The sequence below is a fragment of the Phyllobates terribilis genome, unplaced genomic scaffold, assembly GCF_046119375.1.
Source record: "Phyllobates terribilis strain yellow unplaced genomic scaffold, ASM4611937v1 Scaffold_11__3_contigs__length_659146591, whole genome shotgun sequence".
Classification (NCBI taxonomy): domain Eukaryota; kingdom Metazoa; phylum Chordata; class Amphibia; order Anura; family Dendrobatidae; genus Phyllobates; species Phyllobates terribilis.
In genome coordinates this window covers 488,135,042-488,152,764 of record NW_027362771.1, presented here as the reverse complement: position 1 = coordinate 488,152,764, position 17,723 = coordinate 488,135,042, and the positions used below count along the sequence as shown (strand labels likewise).

General features: G+C 45.6%; 1 protein-coding gene across 3 annotated transcripts in view; it reads left to right on the top strand.

Annotated features, from left to right (window-relative positions):
• Window positions 1–17,723, top strand: part of RASGRF1 (Ras protein specific guanine nucleotide releasing factor 1) — a 90,431-nt gene that overhangs the window by 28,731 nt on the left and 43,977 nt on the right. For 2 of the 3 annotated variants that reach the window (XM_073653524.1, XM_073653522.1), the window contains exons 4-12: window positions 725–814; window positions 899–1,152; window positions 1,254–1,333; window positions 1,416–1,609; window positions 4,653–4,762; window positions 4,868–4,986; window positions 5,720–5,880; window positions 16,512–16,569; window positions 16,754–16,890. In XM_073653524.1, the coding sequence (XP_073509625.1) occupies window positions 725–814; window positions 899–1,152; window positions 1,254–1,333; window positions 1,416–1,609; window positions 4,653–4,762; window positions 4,868–4,986; window positions 5,720–5,880; window positions 16,512–16,569; window positions 16,754–16,890 (1,203 nt within the window). Of the gene's footprint in view, window positions 1–724; window positions 815–898; window positions 1,153–1,253; window positions 1,334–1,415; window positions 1,610–4,652; window positions 4,763–4,867; window positions 4,987–5,719; window positions 5,881–16,511; window positions 16,570–16,753; window positions 16,891–17,723 lie in introns of those variants that run through there. The other variant, XM_073653525.1, reaches the window with a different exon arrangement.

The window sequence follows — 17,723 nt, the reverse complement described above, 5'->3', positions numbered from 1 at the left end:
GTCTTGCTAGGCACCTCTTCTATTTCTACAGTCGCCGTCCTCCCATCTTGATTGATGTGGGTGACGCGTCCTATGTAATTCACACAGCGCTGCCAATATCGCTCCCCCTGTGAAGTACAGACCTGTGCTGGCTCTGCCCAGCTGGGGGCAAAGCTAAGTCCTGTAATGTGCAGGCGAGGGGCTTATATACAGGTTGCTGGACTGCGTTAAAGGTGGTGGCTTGTTTTATATTGGGAAAACCTGGTGACAGTTTCCCTAGTAGTTTATAAAGAATTTAAGACTAGGTTCAGATGGCGTCTGTGCCACCCATTGGGTTACTTTCAGGAAGTTGGCACCCAGCTATAGCCACAGTCAGGATGCAAGTCGAGGCCTCCGTCCACCATAGGGACCACATACATATGTTTCTTTGCAGGTGTCCTCTGTATAGGAAAGTGCAGTCTGCTGAGCTTTCCTATACATTTAAACAAACAGTATGCCGACACAAACCAGGCACACGGAGGGCAAAGAACGCACTTTTGGCCTCCATCTTGGAATATCACGGTGTAAGCCCCAGGTGTATACTGTAGGCTGCGTGCACAGACGCAGTGTGGACCTTTCCTAACCAATCTAATCAATAAATCAATTCCTAATAAATCATAGTAGACCATCAAGTAATACAAAACATCTCTTATATTTATAAAATTGTCCTTTTTAATGTGTATCCCCATGGAAATGCTTTTTCCAGATTGCATCATTACTTAAGGACAATGAGCGGATCCAGTCCACTCCAAGCTCAGCATCAACCGAGGACACTGACATCAGGAAAATCAAAAAGGTAAATGATGCCTCTCCTACTTATGGATGATAAACTCTCCCAGCAATGGAGCACTATAGAAAGTCCTTTATATTCTGTATTCAGGTGCAGAGTTTCCTACGAGGATGGCTATGCCGGCGGAAGTGGAAGAGCATAATCCAGGATTACTCGAGATCTCCGCATGCAGACAGCATGCGTAAGAGGAACCAGGTGGTGTTCAGCATGCTGGAGGCCGAGGCCGAATATGTGCAGCAATTGCATATCCTGGTGAATAACTTCCTGCGCCCGCTACGTATGGCGGCCAGCTCTAAGAAGCCTCCTATCACTCACGATGATGTCAGCAGCATCTTTCTCAATAGGTGGATATCATTTTATAGTGAACTATAAGTTTTCTCTTGTAACATATGACGCCTCCTCTTTTTATTAAAAACCCAAATGTTGTCCCCTTTTTCTTTTGCAGTGAAACCATCATGTTTTTGCACCAGATCTTCTATCAGGGCCTGAAGGCGAGGATCTCCAGCTGGCCCACACTGGTGTTGGGTGAGATTTGGTTTCTGCTTTTGGCTCAGCCATTTCTTGGATTTTCAGTCCCCGTTAATCTCTATTTTGTCTCTTTCTTCAGCGGATCTATTTGACATTCTTTTGCCGATGCTAAACATTTACCAAGAATTTGTGCGGAACCATCAGTACAGTCTGCAGATCCTGGCTCACTGCAAGCAGAACCGAGACTTCGATAAACTTCTGAAACAATATGAGGCCAAACCGGACTGTGAGGAGCGGACTCTGGAAACCTTCCTCACCTACCCCATGTTCCAGGTCTCTAAATGTGGAAAAGAATTGATACCCAGTTTTTTTTAGAGAGAATCTGTCACCAAGTGTGCGCTTCCCAATTTGGGGTCAGTGTAAAATGGAGCGGAAACCTTGATTTCAGTGCTGGGTCACATATTGGGATTCACTAATTTATCTGCTGCAGCTCTGCTCCTCCTCTCAATGATGAGCTCCTGCTCTGTTGTCCTCAATAGTCATGAACTGTGTATAACTGTCGGCACTATTGATTGACAGTTTTCTGCCACCAGTTTGCGTAGCCAAAAAGCCAGCAATTAATGATGGGGGTGAGGGATATCTGTAGCTCATGATTAGGGCTACATAGCAGGAACTCATCATTGAGAAGACTAGCAGAGCTGCAGAAGATAAACCAGCATTTTATCAAAACTACAGCAAGAAGCCCGATAAGTGACCCAGCAATAAAATTTCAGTTTCTGTCACTACTTTATGCTGCGCTCAGATGGAACAGCAAAAACCTGATGTCAGCGTCCCTTTAATTATTTATGCTAGGGCTTGTTCTGGAACTTAAACATTAAAGGGCTATTCTATGGATAGGACAGTGGGGGTCCGGTGATCACAATGAAGGGGCCAGAGGATGCAACTCCTTAATTGTTTCCATACATACATACAGCATCATGTCCATACAGGTCCCGATTCCTGGTACTGCGGCATGTTCCATACATTTTGAATCGTACTTAACGAAAGGGCACTCGCGTATCTCTGGTGTGTTCAATGAGACCAACTGCAAGACCGGCCACAACTGCCCCTGAGACAGTGTGGTATAGCTATAAGATACATCATACATGGCTGATAGATGCGCCTCCCAGAGGTTTCGACAGTGTTCACATCAATCAGATATTTATGGCATTTCCCACAGATATGTCCCAAGTCTTTTGTGACAACGATGTGATGATGTTGATTGTCTCAAAAGCCGGACACCTACCAAATAACCAACCACTTTCATGCTGATTAAATCCATACTTTGTTCTGAGAAATCCATCGTTGAAATTGTACGCAGACGAGCAACACAAGTGGGACCATGCACCTTCAGCTCTCCAGCCCACCCTCTTTATTCTCTGCCTGCCTCCTGTGTCTGACTGACAGGCCAGTCTTGTATCAGTAGTCCAAAGGTGCAGAAAAAGGCACTCCAGAAGAGGAGTGATGAACAATGAGGGTCCTGACCTGTACAATATGAAGAAGAGAACTTGGCACTCAGTCTGCAAAAGTAGAATTAGATTTATTAGGAAGCAAACCAAAAATATTGACGACGTTTCCATCAGAACCTCTGACTTTCCTCAGACACGCGGATCGCACTGGAGATATGCGGATCACACTGGAGACACGCAGATCGCACTGGAAGAAATCGCAGATCGCACTGGAGATACCCGAATTGCACTGGAGATACACGGATTGCACTGGAGATACCCAAATCACACTGGAGACACCCGAATTGCATTGGAGATACACGGATCGCACTGGAGATACGTGGTTCGCACTGGGGATACCTAAATCGCACTGGAGATATGCAGATTGCACTGGAGGTACAGTGATCGCACTCTCACCGCTTTTCCACAGTGCTACTCACATTCTCCTTCATCTCCAGTGCAATCCGTATATCCGAGGAAGGTCAGAGGTTCTAATGGAAACGTCGTGCATATTTTTGGATTGCTTCCTAATAATTCTAATTCTAGTTTTGCAGATTAAGTGCCAAGTTGTCTTCTTCAATCTTGCTTCAGTGACTTGCTTTGCCTGACTGAGTTCTCTCACAGGCCTCATCGCTGACCGGTTCTGTACATGCGCAGTAATGTCCTCATGACGTTGCTAGACCCAGCCTGTCGATGTGAGCATGCGCTGCCCCAGGCACCGACATCGCTTGTGAGAGTTGTGGGTCAGGGGAGTGACCTGTCGGTCAGGCACAAGAGGCAGGTCTGATCTCAATGGCTTTGGTTGCCCAAGGTGCCTAATTCCTCTGTAGGTTGTGCAGTAAACCCTCGGATTTGTTTGCTACTATTTCTTGGCACTGTATCTTTAAAGAAACTCATCTGTAAAACCACATCATCGGCTGGGAATTTTGCACCTTCTGTACTTTGTCTGGCACCACAATTGGTACTTGTGAACTTACTCTACCAGGAGCCTAATGTGCAGCAGGGGCAGGCGGGTACAATTTACTACTTATGGGAGCAATTTAAAATCCGTGCAATGCTATGGGAGACAGTTTTACTGGCATATAAGGAGCATTAGCGTTAGCCATAAAGAATAGCATTACGTTCCCTGACATGATTAGTGAAATTAAGAATATTACATCACAAATATATTAATAGTTGATTTAGTGCATAAGTATTGAAAATATTTCCAGTTATTTCCAGTGTCTCTGGACTGTTGGGTATATATGCAGGAGTATGGGCTGAATGTGATTTTCCATGTTAGTGATTGATCTCCTAGGTCCAGTAGATATGGTGTGGCTGCTTTCCAACAACTTATATATAATTCCACCAGCAAAGCATGCTATTAATAATTACATTTTTATTTGAGACCCTAGAATCAATCTGATAGCAGTTATGTTTCACCATTTCTAGAAATAATATTTTCATGGATTTGCTGCATGGATCTTGTATAGGGTATATCTGCTAATTATATGTATTGAGATGATAGAAGGCTATTGTGAGACTGACATCTGGTGGCCAGATAACAAAGTTACATCTATTCCATCTCCACTATTTTGCAGTTTCCAATGTAAAATTTTAATTTCTGAAGTCTGTTTGACTTTCTATATAATAAAATATAATTTAACCGTCCCCTATTTGCTACTGAGAGCCTAGTCAAGCATTGTTTGGATGCTAATAGGTCTTCATTATATTTATATGTACAAAAAGCCCAATATGGATGTGTCACCAGCATTTCTTAGCAGTAGATTAAGCATATTGTAATGAATAATTACAGCATTTAAATCAGAGTTTCCCTTTAATTGGGGAAAGTTTAAAGGCGTAGATTAAATAGAAATGCATTAATTATCAAATTATTTTCTTCTCTGCAGATCCCTCGTTACATCCTCACATTACACGAATTACTGGCTCATACACCACATGAGCATGTGGAGCGAAACAGTCTGGAGTACGCCAAGTCCAAACTAGAAGAGCTGTCAAGGTGAGGCCCGTCTCCTAATACTATAATTCCGCTTTGTAGACATGTGTCATACATATAAAATAAAAGCAAGCGCCCGGTACAGATATGTATGCGTCTCTTCTCCAGGATAATGCACGATGAAGTCAGCGAAACAGAAAATATCCGAAAGAATTTGGCAATTGAGAGGATGATTGTTGAGGGCTGTGAAATATTGCTGGACACCAGTCAGACCTTTGTACGTCAAGGTATGATATATCGGTCACCGGCCGTGACCCGTGGGTTACTACTATGTTGTTTGTTGGGTTTTTGCTTCTTTGCGATGTCACGGCTGAATGACGTTAACTAGGATATTTCCGTGACCAGGTAAGAAAATTTTTTCATAGATAAATCTTAGTTTGAAGTAAAGTTGTTACTGGTGAAGGAACAGCCAGAGCCAGTCTGGACTTCACAGGTAATCAATGACTCTGTCCATAAATTCAGTTATTGATGTGAAAAGACATCTTCACTTCTTACAAGTGGAGATCCAAGATATTTAAGGCACCTGGGCTCAGGCACTAGTGCTATATTCTTTAACAGGGCAGCAACCCCATAAGAAACCACATATCGCTATCTTGCATAGAAGCTTTGCTGTGTGATGCTGCCACCTGCTGGTTTTATTTAATGTCTCATCTAAAGTAGTCTGCAGAATAGGATACTAGTGGCACAAGCAGGGCTTCTGTAGGGCACCAGGTGACCATCATTGGTCTAAGCATAACAAACCATCTAAATATTCATCATAATTTATAACATACATTCTATGCATTCTCCCTACTTAATTGTAAAGTGCTGCAGAATATGTTGGCGCTATATAAATAACAATTATTATTTTATTTATTTATTAGAGACTTTTTTCTGCTAGAAACATGTGCGTTGTTAAACTAGACTTTCTGTAGACTTTAAGATGACACTGGGAAATAATAAGTCATCTTAAAACTGTAGGTTGCCTGATTCAAGTGCCAATGTCAGAGAAAAGTAGGATGACACGAGGGCGGCTTGGATCCTTATCTCTGCGGAAAGAAGGAGAGCGCCAGTGTTTCCTGTTCTCCAAACATCTTCTAATATGTACACGGAGCTCGGGGGGAAAGCTGCACCTCACGAAGGTAAGCGCACAACACAGCTATCCCCCAAATGTTTGGCTTTTGCCATTATAAGTTACGTGGTTTTCGTTTGCTTAAAACATCGATTTACCTTTCAACACCATTTTACAATTAGAACAAGATACTACAGTAGATAGAAATGAGTACCATTCCTATATTTACCATGTGCTGGATTGCTTGGCTCCCCGGGAAATGTATGGTGTTTCCTTGACTGCATAGAGTCTCAGTGATTGCACAGTGTCCTGGTGATTGCGCAGTTTTCCGGGGATTGCGCAGTGTCCTGGTGATTGCGCAGTGTCCTGGTGATTGCGCAGTGTCCTGGTGATTGCGCAGTGTTCCGGTGATTGCGCAGTGTCCTGGTGATTGCGCAGTGTCCTGGTGATTGTGCAGTGTCCTGGTGATTGCACAGTGTCCTGGTGATTGCACAGTGTCCTGGTGATTGTGCAGTGTCCTGGTGATTGTGCAGTGTCCTGGTGATTGCACAGTGTCCTGGTGATTGCACAGTGTCCTGGTGATTGCGCAGTGTTCCGGTGATTGCGCAGTGTCCTGGTGATTGCGCAGTGTCCTGGTGATTGCACAGTGTCTTGATGATTGCGCAGTGTCCTGGTGATTGCGCAGTGTCCTGGTGATTGCGCAGTGTTCCGGTGATTGCGCAGTGTCCTGATGATTGCGCAGTGTCCTGGTGATTGCACAGTGTCCTGGTGATTGCTCAGTGTCCTGGTGATTGCGCAGTGTTCCGGTGATTGCGCAGTGTCCTGGTGATTGCACAGTGTCTTGATGATTGCGCAGTGTCCTGGTGATTGCGCAGTGTTCCGGTGATTGCGCAGTGTCCTGGTGATTGCGCAGTTTTCCGGTGATTGCGCAGTGTCCTGGTGATTGAGCAGTGTTCCTATGATTGCGCAGTGTCCTGGTGATTGCGCAGTGTCCTGGTGATTGCGCAGTGTTCCGGTGATTGCACAGTGTCCTGGTGATTGAGCAGTGTTCCTGTGATTGCGCAGTGTCCTGGTGATTGCGCAGTGTCCTGGTGATTGCGCAGTGTCCTGGTGATTGCGCAGTGTCCTGGTGATTGCGCAGTGTCCTGGTGATTGCGCAGTGTCCTGGTGATTGCACAGTGTTCCGGTGATTGCACAGTGTCCTGGTGATTGCACAGTGTCCTGGTGATTGCGCAGTGTTCCGGTGATTGAGCAGTGTTCCTGTGATTGCGCAGTGTCCTGGTGATTGCGCAGTGTCCTGGTGATTGCGCAGTGTCCTGGTGATTGCGCAGTGTCCTGGTGATTGCGCAGTGTCCCGATGATTGCACAGTGTCCCGGTGATTGCGCAGTGTCCCGGTGATTGCGCAGTGTCCTGGTGATTGCGCAGTGTCCTGGTGATTGCTCAGTGTCCTGGTGATTGCACAGTGTTCCGGTGATTGCACAGTGTCCTGGTGATTGCGCAGTGTCCTGGTGATTGCGCAGTGTCCTGGTGATTGCGCAGTGTCCTGGTGATTGCACAGTGTTCCGGTGATTGCACAGTGTCCTGGTGATTGCACAGTGTCCTGGTGATTGCGCAGTGTTCCGGTGATTGAGCAGTGTTCCTGTGATTGCGCAGTGTCCTGGTGATTGCGCAGTGTCCTGGTGATTGCGCAGTGTCCTGGTGATTGCGCAGTGTCCTGGTGATTGCGCAGTGTCCCGATGATTGCACAGTGTCCCGGTGATTGCGCAGTGTCCCGGTGATTGCGCAGTGTCCTGGTGATTGCGCAGTGTCCTGGTGATTGCTCAGTGTCCTGGTGATTGCGCAGTGTTCCGGTGATTGCACAGTGTCCTGGTGATTGCGCAGTGTCCTGGTGATTGCGCAGTGTTCCTGTGATTGCGCAGTGTTCCTGTGATTGCGCAGTGTTCCTGTGATTGCGCAGTGTCCTGGTGATTGCGCAGTGTTCCGGTGATTGCGCAGTGTTCCGGTGATTGCGCAGTGTCCTGATGATTGCGCAGTGTTCCGGTGATTGCGCAGTGTTCCGGTGATTGCTCAGTGTCCTGGTGATTGCTCAGTGTCCCGGTGATTGCTCAGTGTCCCGGTGATTGCTCAGTGTCCCGGTGATTGCTCAGTGTCCCGGTGATTGCGCAGTGTCCCGGTGATTGCGCAGTGTCCCGGTGATTGCGCAGTGTTCCGGTGATTGTGCAGTGTCCTGGTGATTGTGCAGTGTCCTGGTGATTGCGCAGTGTCCCGGTGATTGCGCAGTGTCCCGGTGATTGCGCAGTGTTCCGGTGATTGCGCAGTGTCCTGGTGATTGCGCAGTGTTCCGGTGATTGCGCAATCTTGCGGTGAGTGCGCAGTGTCCTGGTGATTGCGTAGTGCTCCGGTGATTGCGCAGTGTCCTGGTGATTGTGCAGTGTCCTGGTGATTGTGCAGTGTCCTGGTGATTGTGCAGTGTCCTGGTGATTGTGCAGTGTCCCGGTGATTGCGCAGTGTTCCTGTGATTGCGCAGTGTTCCTGTGATTGCGCAGTGTCCTGGTGATTGCGCAGTGTCCTGGTGATTGCGCAGTGTCCTGGTGATTGCGCAGTGTCCTGGTGATTGCGCAGTGTCCTGGTGATTGCGCAGTGTCCTGGTGATTGCGCAGTGTCCTGGTGATTGCGCAGTGTCCTGGTGATTGCGCAGTGTCCCGGTGATTGCGCAGTGTCCCGGTGATTGCGCAGTGTCCCGGTGATTGCGCAGTGTCCCGGTGATTGCGCAGTGTCCCGGTGATTGCGCAGTGTCCCGGTGATTGCGCAGTGTTCCGGTGATTGCGCAGTGTCCCGGTGATTGCGCAGTGTTCCGGTGATTGCGCAATCTTGCGGTGAGTGCGCAGTGTCCTGGTGATTGCGTAGTGCTCCGGTGATTGCGCAGTGTCCTGGTGATTGTGCAGTGTCCTGGTGATTGTGCAGTGTCCTGGTGATTGTGCAGTGTCCTGGTGATTGTGCAGTGTCCTGGTGATTGTGCAGTGTCCTGGTGATTGTGCAGTGTCCTGGTGATTGCGCAGTGTCCTGGTGATTGCGCAGTGTCCCGGTGATTGCTCAGTGTCCCGGTGATTGCGCAGTGTCCCGGTGATTGCGCAGTGTCCTGGTGATTGTGCAGTGTCCTGGTGATTGTGCAGTGTCCTGGTGATTGCGCAGTGTCCTGGTGATTGCGCAGTGTCCTGGTGATTGCGCAGTGTCCCGGTGATTGCGCAGTGTCCCGGTGATTGCGCAGTGTTCCGGTGATTGCGCAGTGTCCTGGTGATTGCGCAGTGTTCCGGTGATTGCGCAGATTGAGCAGTGTCCCAGTGATTGCGCAGTGACCTGGTGATTGCGCAGGGTCATGGAATATTACTGATTGCTTGTTGTTACGGTGATTGATATATTAATGATTATTTGGTGCAGCAGAGATTGCATTGTGTCCCAGTGATTACTTGGAATATTAGTGATTACTTAGTGTCTTAGTGACTGCAGACAGTACAGACCAGTGGACACACCTTCTCATTTAAAGATTTTTCTGTATTTTCATGACTTTGAAAATTGTACATTCACACTGAAGGCATCAAAACTATGAATTAACACATGTGGAATTATATACTTAACAAAAGAGTGTGAAACAACTGAAAATATGTCTTATATTCTAGGTTCTTCAAAGTAGCCACCTTTTGCTTTGATGACTGCTTTGCACACTCTTGGCATTCTCTTGATGAGCTTCCAGAGGTAGTCACCGGAAATGGTTTTCACTTCACAGGATTTGCCCTGTCAGGTTTAATAAGTGGGATTTCTTGCCTTATAAATGGGGTTGGGACCATCAGTTGTGTTGTGCAGAAGTCTGGTGGATACACAGCTGATAGTCCTACTGAATAGACTGTTAGAATTTGTATTATGGCAAGAAAAAAGCAGCTAAGTAAAGAAAAACGAGTGGCCATCATTACTTTAAGAAATGAAGGTCAGTCAGTCTGAAAAATTGGGCAAACTTTGAAAGTGTCCCCAAGTGCAGTTGCAAAAACCATCAAGCGCTACAAAGAAACTGGCTCACATGAGGACCACCCCAGGAAAGGAAGACCAAGAGTCACCTCTGCTTCTGAGGATAAGTTTATCCGAGTCACCAGCCTCAGAAATTGCAGGTTAACAGCAGCTCAGATTAGAGACCAGGTCAATGCCACACAGAGTTCTTGCAACAGACACATCTCTACAACAACTGTTAAGAGGAGACTTTGTGCAGCAGGCCTTCATGGTAAAATAGCTGCTAGGAAACCACTGATAAGGACAGGCAACAAGCAGAAGAGACTTGTTTGGGCTAAAGAACACAAGGAATGGACCTTAGACCAGTGGAAATCTGTGCCTTGGTCTGATGAGTCCAAATTTGAGATCTTTGGTTCCACATGCCTGGTTCCCACCGTGAAGCATGGAGGAGGAGGTGTGATGGTGTGGGGGTGCTTTGCTGGTGACACTGTTGGGGATTTATTCAAAATTGAAGGCATACTGAACCAGCATGGCTACCACAGCATCTTGCAGCGGCATGCTATTCCATCCGGTTTGCGTTTAGTTGGACCATCATTTATTTTACAACAGGACAATGACCCCAAACGCACCTCCAGGCTGTGTAAGGGCTATTGTTATGTTCTGCTACCAGAGCTAAGGAAAGAGAGGAGATCTGTCCCTACGATAGAACTCAGCTTAATCCCTACGATGTAACAAGGAACCTGATCCTGCGATCAGACCTGCTAAAGTCCTAAGCTAGTCTGTACGGAGACCTATAGATGTGGGGAAGGAATCCCTACAAGTACTAAGGACTGGGAGGAATATGGGACACCTCCTAACAGAAATGGTAGCAGACAGACGAACAAACAAAATATATAGAACATAGAGGTCAGTAGACCAAGCAAACTAACAGAGCAAGACACAGAGCACAGGCTAGCTAGAAAGTAGATATACAATGAAGTCCAGCAAAGCCAGAAAGGCGGAGCAGGATTAAATAGGCCAACAAGGTCATGTGACCAGCAAAGGAAAAAAAAACCTAAGAGCAAGGTTCTAACAGTACCCCCCCTTCTAAGAGGATCCTCCGGATCCCCTAGGACCAGGCTTATCAGGAAATCTCCTGTGAAACGCTCTGATAAGTCTGGACGCGGAAACATCATCCGACCTCACCCAAGAGTTATCCTCTGGACCGAAACCTTTCCAGGCCACAAGATACTGCAAACTACCTCTATACCGTCTAGAGTTAAGGATGCGAGAAATTTCATATTCCCCGTCCTCCACCACCGGAGGAACAGAGGCAGAGGCGTCACAATCCGATACAACAGCTTTTTTCAACAGAGAGACATGAAATACCGGATTAATTCTCCAGGAGGTAGGAACCTCCAACCTAACAGCAGATTGGTTGACAACCTGAAGCACCTTAAAGGGCCCTACAAACTTGGGATCCAATTTCTTTGAAGGAATCCTCAACCGCAGATTCCTAGAGGACAACCAAACCATGTCACCAACAGCGAACAAAACCTCCTGTCGTTTCCTATCAAAGTAGTCTTTAGATTTTCTGTTGGCCTCCTGAAGATTACCACGCACATCCGTCCAAACTCTCTCCAAATCACCGGAAAAATTCTCCTCCTCAGGCACGGCAGATCCCAACTTGGAGAAGGACCCAAACGACGGATGTCTCCCAGAACAACAAAAAAAAGGCGAACAACCAGCAGAAGAAGATGTATGATTGTTCAGAGCAAATTCAGCAAGTGGCAGAAACTCAGACCACCCCTCTTGATTGTCTGCCACAAAACAACGCAAGAACTGCTCAACATCCTGGTTTTTCCTTTCTGTCTGGCCATTAGATTCAGGATGATATCCGGACGAGAACGACAAATGAACTCCCAACCTATCACAAAAGGCACGCCAAAAACGAGCCACGAACTGAGGACCCCTATCAGAAACAATGTCAGTAGGAACGCCATGAAGTCTGACAATTTCCTTGACAAAGGCCTTAGCGAGAGTTTTAGCGCAGGGCAGTTTGACGAAAGGAACCAAGTGACACATCTTGCTAAAACGGTCCACGACCACCCAGATGACAGTAAAACCCTCAGAGGGGGGAAGGTCAGTTATAAAGTCCATAGCCAAATGTGTCCAAGGAGCACTGGGAACCTCCAAAGGACAAAGCAACCCCGCAGCAGGAGTATGTGAGGACTTAGATCTAGCACATATAGTACATTGACGCACCCACTTAATGACTTCCTTCTGCCATCCAGGCCACCAAAAACTGCGACCCACCAGTCTCTTGGTCTCTAGAGATTCCGGGATGACCTGCCAACCGAGATTCGTGACACTCAACAAACAAATCTCTCCTAAAGGTCCCAGGCACAAACAACCTCCCATGAGGAGTGTTAGAAGGGGCATTCTCCTGTGCTTTAAGAATCTCATTTTCCAAAACGGAGTCCAAAGCAGCTATCACAACACCTTCTTGTAAAATGTTCTCCTCTTTCTCAGCACCGACTATGGGAGAAAAACTGCGAGACAAGGCATCCGCCTTAACATTCTTAGTACCAGGGATGTAAGTAACGGAGAAATTAAACCGCGAGAAAAACAGTGCCCACCTAGCCTGACGGGCATTCAGGCGCTTGGCAGCATCAAGATATATCAGATTTTTATGATCCGTAAGAACCTGAACGGGAAATTCCGCACCTTCCAAGAAGTGGCGCCAGTGTTCAAATGCGAGTTTAATAGCCAATAATTCCCGATTACCAATATCGTAATTCAGTTCAGTCTCCGAAAATTTTTTTGAAAAAAAGGCACAGGGATGTAATCCATCCCCGTTATCCTGAGACAATACTGCGCCAACCCCCACAGAGGAAGCATCAACCTCAACCAAAAACGGCCTAGTAACATCAGGCTACATAAGGATGGGAGCAGTGGTGAACCTCTCCTTGAGATACACAAAAGCTTCAATGGCCTCAGAAGACCACTGAACCGCATCAGCACCTTTCCTGGTGAGATCAGTCAGAGGTTTGACAATACTAGAAAAATTTTTTATGAATTTTCTATAGTAATTGGCGAAACCCAAAAACCTCTGTATCGATTTCAAACCAATAGGCCTAGGCCATTCCTGCACAGCCTGAACCTTAACCGGATCCATCTCAAAACCTTTGCTGGAGATAATGTAGCCCAAAAAACTAATTCTCTGTACAGCGAACTCACATTTCTCCAGCTTAGCAAAAAGCGAATTGTCCATTAATAACTGTAATACCTCACGCACGCTCCGCCAATGAGACTCCAGATCCGGCGAATAAATCAAAATGTCATCCAAATACACAACCACATTTTTGCCGATCAAAGGTCTCAGGATGTCATTAATCAGATTCTGAAAAAATGCAGGAGCATTAGTAAGACCAAAAGGCATAACCAGATTCTCAAAATGACCCACAGGAGTGTTAAAAGCAGTCTTCCATTCGTCACCCTCCTTCATGCGCAACAGATTGTATGCCCCCTTAAGGTCAATTTTAGAGAACCACTTGGCCCCCATTAACTGGTTAAACAGATCAGGAATCAATGGCAGTGGGTAGGGATTGCGTACAGTAATTTTGTTAATCTCACGAAAATCCAGACAAGGACGTAAACCGCCGTCCTTTTTTTTTACAAAAAAAAATCCAACCGCCACAGGAGACTTAGAGGGCCTAATGTGACCGGCGGCCAAACTTGTCTGTATGTATTCCTCCAAAGCCTTCCTCTCAGGAATAGTAAGGTTAAATAAACGACTTTTAGGAAGAGTCGCTCCAGGGACAAATTCAATAGAACAATCATAGTCTCTATGGGGAGGCAAAACCTGCGATTCCTTCTCAGAAAAAACTCTCCAAAAATCCTGAATAGGAACAGGCAATTCTCCCCTATCCAAAGCTGCAATATGCCCATTACAACACTTGTCATAACATTTATGGCTCCAGGATTTAATTTCACTGGTAGACCAATCCAGTACAGGATTGTGAAATTTTAACCAGGGCAATCCCAATATTACTGGAGAAGGCAAGTTATTCAACACTACCAAATCCAATTTCTCATGGTGAACACCATTAATAGTGAGAGGAAATTCACAGACCTTGAGAGTAATATTCTTCAAAGGGGAACCATCCACAGAAACCACAGCAATGGGGGATGATAAAGGTTTAGGTTTTAAATTGAGTCTTTCCACGAATCCCCCATCAATAACATTCAGAGTAGACCCACAATCGACAAACACCCGAAATTCCATTAATTTTTCCTGAGCAATCGTGGAAGCAGCTAAAAATACACCCTTGGAATTTAAACAGGCAATACGGGCGTGACTGACCATTTTTTTTTCTTTCTTCATACGAAGCTCACAGCCTTTAATCAAATGACCAGATTTTCCGCAATAGAAACACAAGCCTTCAAAAAATCGACGGTCTTTTTCTTGAGAGCGAGGTGCCACCGATCCAATCTCCATCGGTTCACCACTGTTAGTACACACATTCTCATAACCAGAAACTGACATAGCAGAGGATTTGCTCTCATTAACCCTTGCACGCAGTCTTCTATCCACCCGTATAGCTAATTGCATAGCCTGTTGCAAATCTTCAGGTGTAGGATAAGCAATTAGCAGGTCTTTAACCCTTTCACTGAGCCCAGCAAGAAATAGACTTTTCAGAGCAGAATCATTCCACCCTGTTTGAGTAGACCAACGACGGAAATGAGTACAATATTTTTCCACATTACCTGATCCTTGTTTTAAACGTCTCAACTCAGTCTCAGCTGATGCGACACGGTCAGGATCATCATATAATAGTCCCAAAGCAGAAAAAAAAACTATCCACTGATCTGAAGCATGTATCACTAGGTTGCAAAGAAAAGGCCCACTCCTGAGGCTCTTTGCGCAAAAGTGACATTATGAACCCTACACGCTGGGATTCATCCCCAGAGGACTTAGGTCTCAAACGAAAATACAATAAGCAAGCATTTTTGACTGAAAAAAATTCTCGGTGTTCACCAAAAAATAAATCCGGCAAACATACCTTAGGCTCCAAGAAATGTGCTCCAGGACAGTTACTCACGTGCTGACGGAGCTCGGCCACCTCCAGAGAGAGTCCCTGCAGGCGATGAACCAAATCCTGAACCGACACCATGATGGAACAGAAAAATCTTTCCTTAGAGAATTTGCTGGCTGGACTTACTGTTATGTTCTGCTACCAGAGCTAAGGAAAGAGAGGAGATCTGTCCCTACGATAGAACTCAGCTTAATCCCTACGATGTAACAGGGAACCTGATCCTGCGATCAGACCTGCTAAAGTCCTAAGCTAGTCTGTACGGAGACCTATAGATGTGGGGAAGGAATCCCTACAAGTACTAAGGACTGGGAGGAATATGGGACACCTCCTAACAGAAATAGTAGCAGACAGACGAACAAACAAAATATATAGAACATAGAGGTCAGTAGACCAAGCAAACTAACAGAGCAAGACACAGAGCACAGGCTAGCTAGAAAGTAGATATACAATGAAGTCCAGCAAAGCCAGAAGGGCGGAGCAGGATTAAATAGGCCAACAAGGTCATGTGACCAGCAAAGGAAAAAAAAACCTAAGAGCAAGGTTCTATTTGACCAAGAAGGAGAGTGATGGGGTGCTACGCCAGATGACCTGGCCTCCACAGTCACCAGACTTGAACCCAATCGAGATGGTTTGGGGTGAGCTGGACCGCAGAGTGAAGGCAAAAGGGCCAACAAGTGCTAAGCATCTCTGGGAACTCCTTCAAGATTGTTGGAAGACCATTTCCGGTGACTACCTCTTGAAGCTCATCACGAGAATGCCAAGAGTGTGCAAAGCAGTCATCAAAGCAAAAGGTGGCTACTTTGAAGAAACTAGAGTATAAGACATATTTTCAGTTGTTTCACACTTTTTTGTTAAGTATATAATTCCACATGTGTTAATTCATAGTTTTGATGCCTTCAGTGTGAATGTACAATTTTCATAGTCATGAAAATACAGAAAAATCTTTAAATGAGAAGGTGTGTCCAAACTTTTGGTCTGTACTGTAGATTTCCAAGAATCCAGGGAATTGCATGGCATTTCTGTACCTGCATGGAGTTGAAGTGATTTCATGGTGTCCCAGTGATTGCTTTGTCAATAATTGTATGGTGTTCCAATGATTTCATGGTGCCCCATTGATTGCATGGGTGTTTCAATAATTGCATGGTGACCCAATGACTGTATGACGTCCCGGTGGTTGCATGGTGTCCCAGTGACTGTGACTCAATAGACTGCATTAATCTGTTGAGACACAAGTGTCAGAGGTGATGATGGAGGTGTTTTGACTGTTAAGCACTGTACGTATTACCATGTCCCCGGAGTCAGTGCTGGGCTCTCCTCTCAGTACATCCAGTCCCACGGCTCCTTTCACATCCTAACAATCACTTTGCTGATGCCAACACTACTTTAGTAAAATGATTAAAAGCTTTACAGTTGTTATGTCAGCGTCTCGCCAGCAGGCACAGCCCCGTGGCACAATGCCGCTGTGATTTCTGTCCAGTTTTGTTTGGCCAGTCAGTACTGGAGGTGCTGGTGTGGTCCCAGTATATCTGTTGTGTCGGGATGTCTCGTTGAGAACATATTTACCGACTGTCTCTGAATCCCAGAAATGTCTCTGATCACTCTCCTTCTCTGCGTCTCTTCTAGAATGGAGTGATATCTCTGATGGACTGCACCTTACTGGAAGACCAGGATGACGATGACAGTTAGTACAGCAATTCAGTCGCCAGTTAACCTTTATTTTCTCTAATTCACCCCCATGACACCTAATTTACTTAACATTAAACCAAAAAGATGCCGTCCCCTAAATCATCTTTTTACTGTGCTCTACGGCATTGCATGCAGGCTCCATGCATACTTACCATTTTGTCCACTGTCTCCTGTTGCAGACAGACCTCCCACACAGGATGGGGATCACTTGGACTTTAAGATCTCAGTGGAACCCAAAGATTCTGCACCATTTGTTGTCATTCTGCTGGCATCTTCCAGGCAGGAGAAAGCAGCATGGACCAGTGACATCAGCCAGGTCACCACTGTCATCACTGTGTCATCTCCTAGCCACCATAAGTGACATGATGTCTTTATATCTTCATGGTATCATCACCACTTCCATTTATTCTTCCCATTACTATTAGTCGGTTTTTCCAGTCTTGTGGACCCTGGCTGTGTGTTTCTTCTTCTCTCGACCAGTCTCTGAATGGTTCTGGATGGGGTATTTTTTGACTTTACACAATACACATAAACCTTCCTAATCTTCAGCTACTCATACATATAAGAAGTGTATAGGCAGAGCCCAATGATTATACCCAGACTTGCCGACGATCCACCTCGCTTCAGTAAGTAGGGGGTGAGGATTGGACAGATGGATTTTAGCTGCCTGATCCTTCTGACCGATGCGTGATAAGCAGAGTCCATTGTATATGTATATGCGAGAGAGCTCTCAACTTGAAGAGCGTTTCACCAACAGTTATCTAATGTGTATGGCCAAACGTAGTCACATTGGCAAGTTTTAAAGTTTTAGGGCTATAGACCCGATTTTTTTTTTATTGCATTTACTCTTTTTTTTTGTCTATTTTTTTTTTTTGCTTGTAATTAATTTACGGCTTATTCTTCTTTTAATCTGTGCCTTATTTAAAGTCTATTTTTATAACGCCTGTTGTTGTTTTGGTTTTTTTATGTTAGCCATTTTGGTTGAGGTTTGGGGTTGCCAGATATATTCAGCTGATACGTCAACTACAACTTTTTAAAAAGTTGCAGAACTCTTGCAGATGCAGTCTAGTTTACTCTGGGGTGATTTTAAGCGATTCATTGCTCTTAAAAAGTGGCAAAAAAGGTTAAAGGCAAAAATAAAGAACTTCT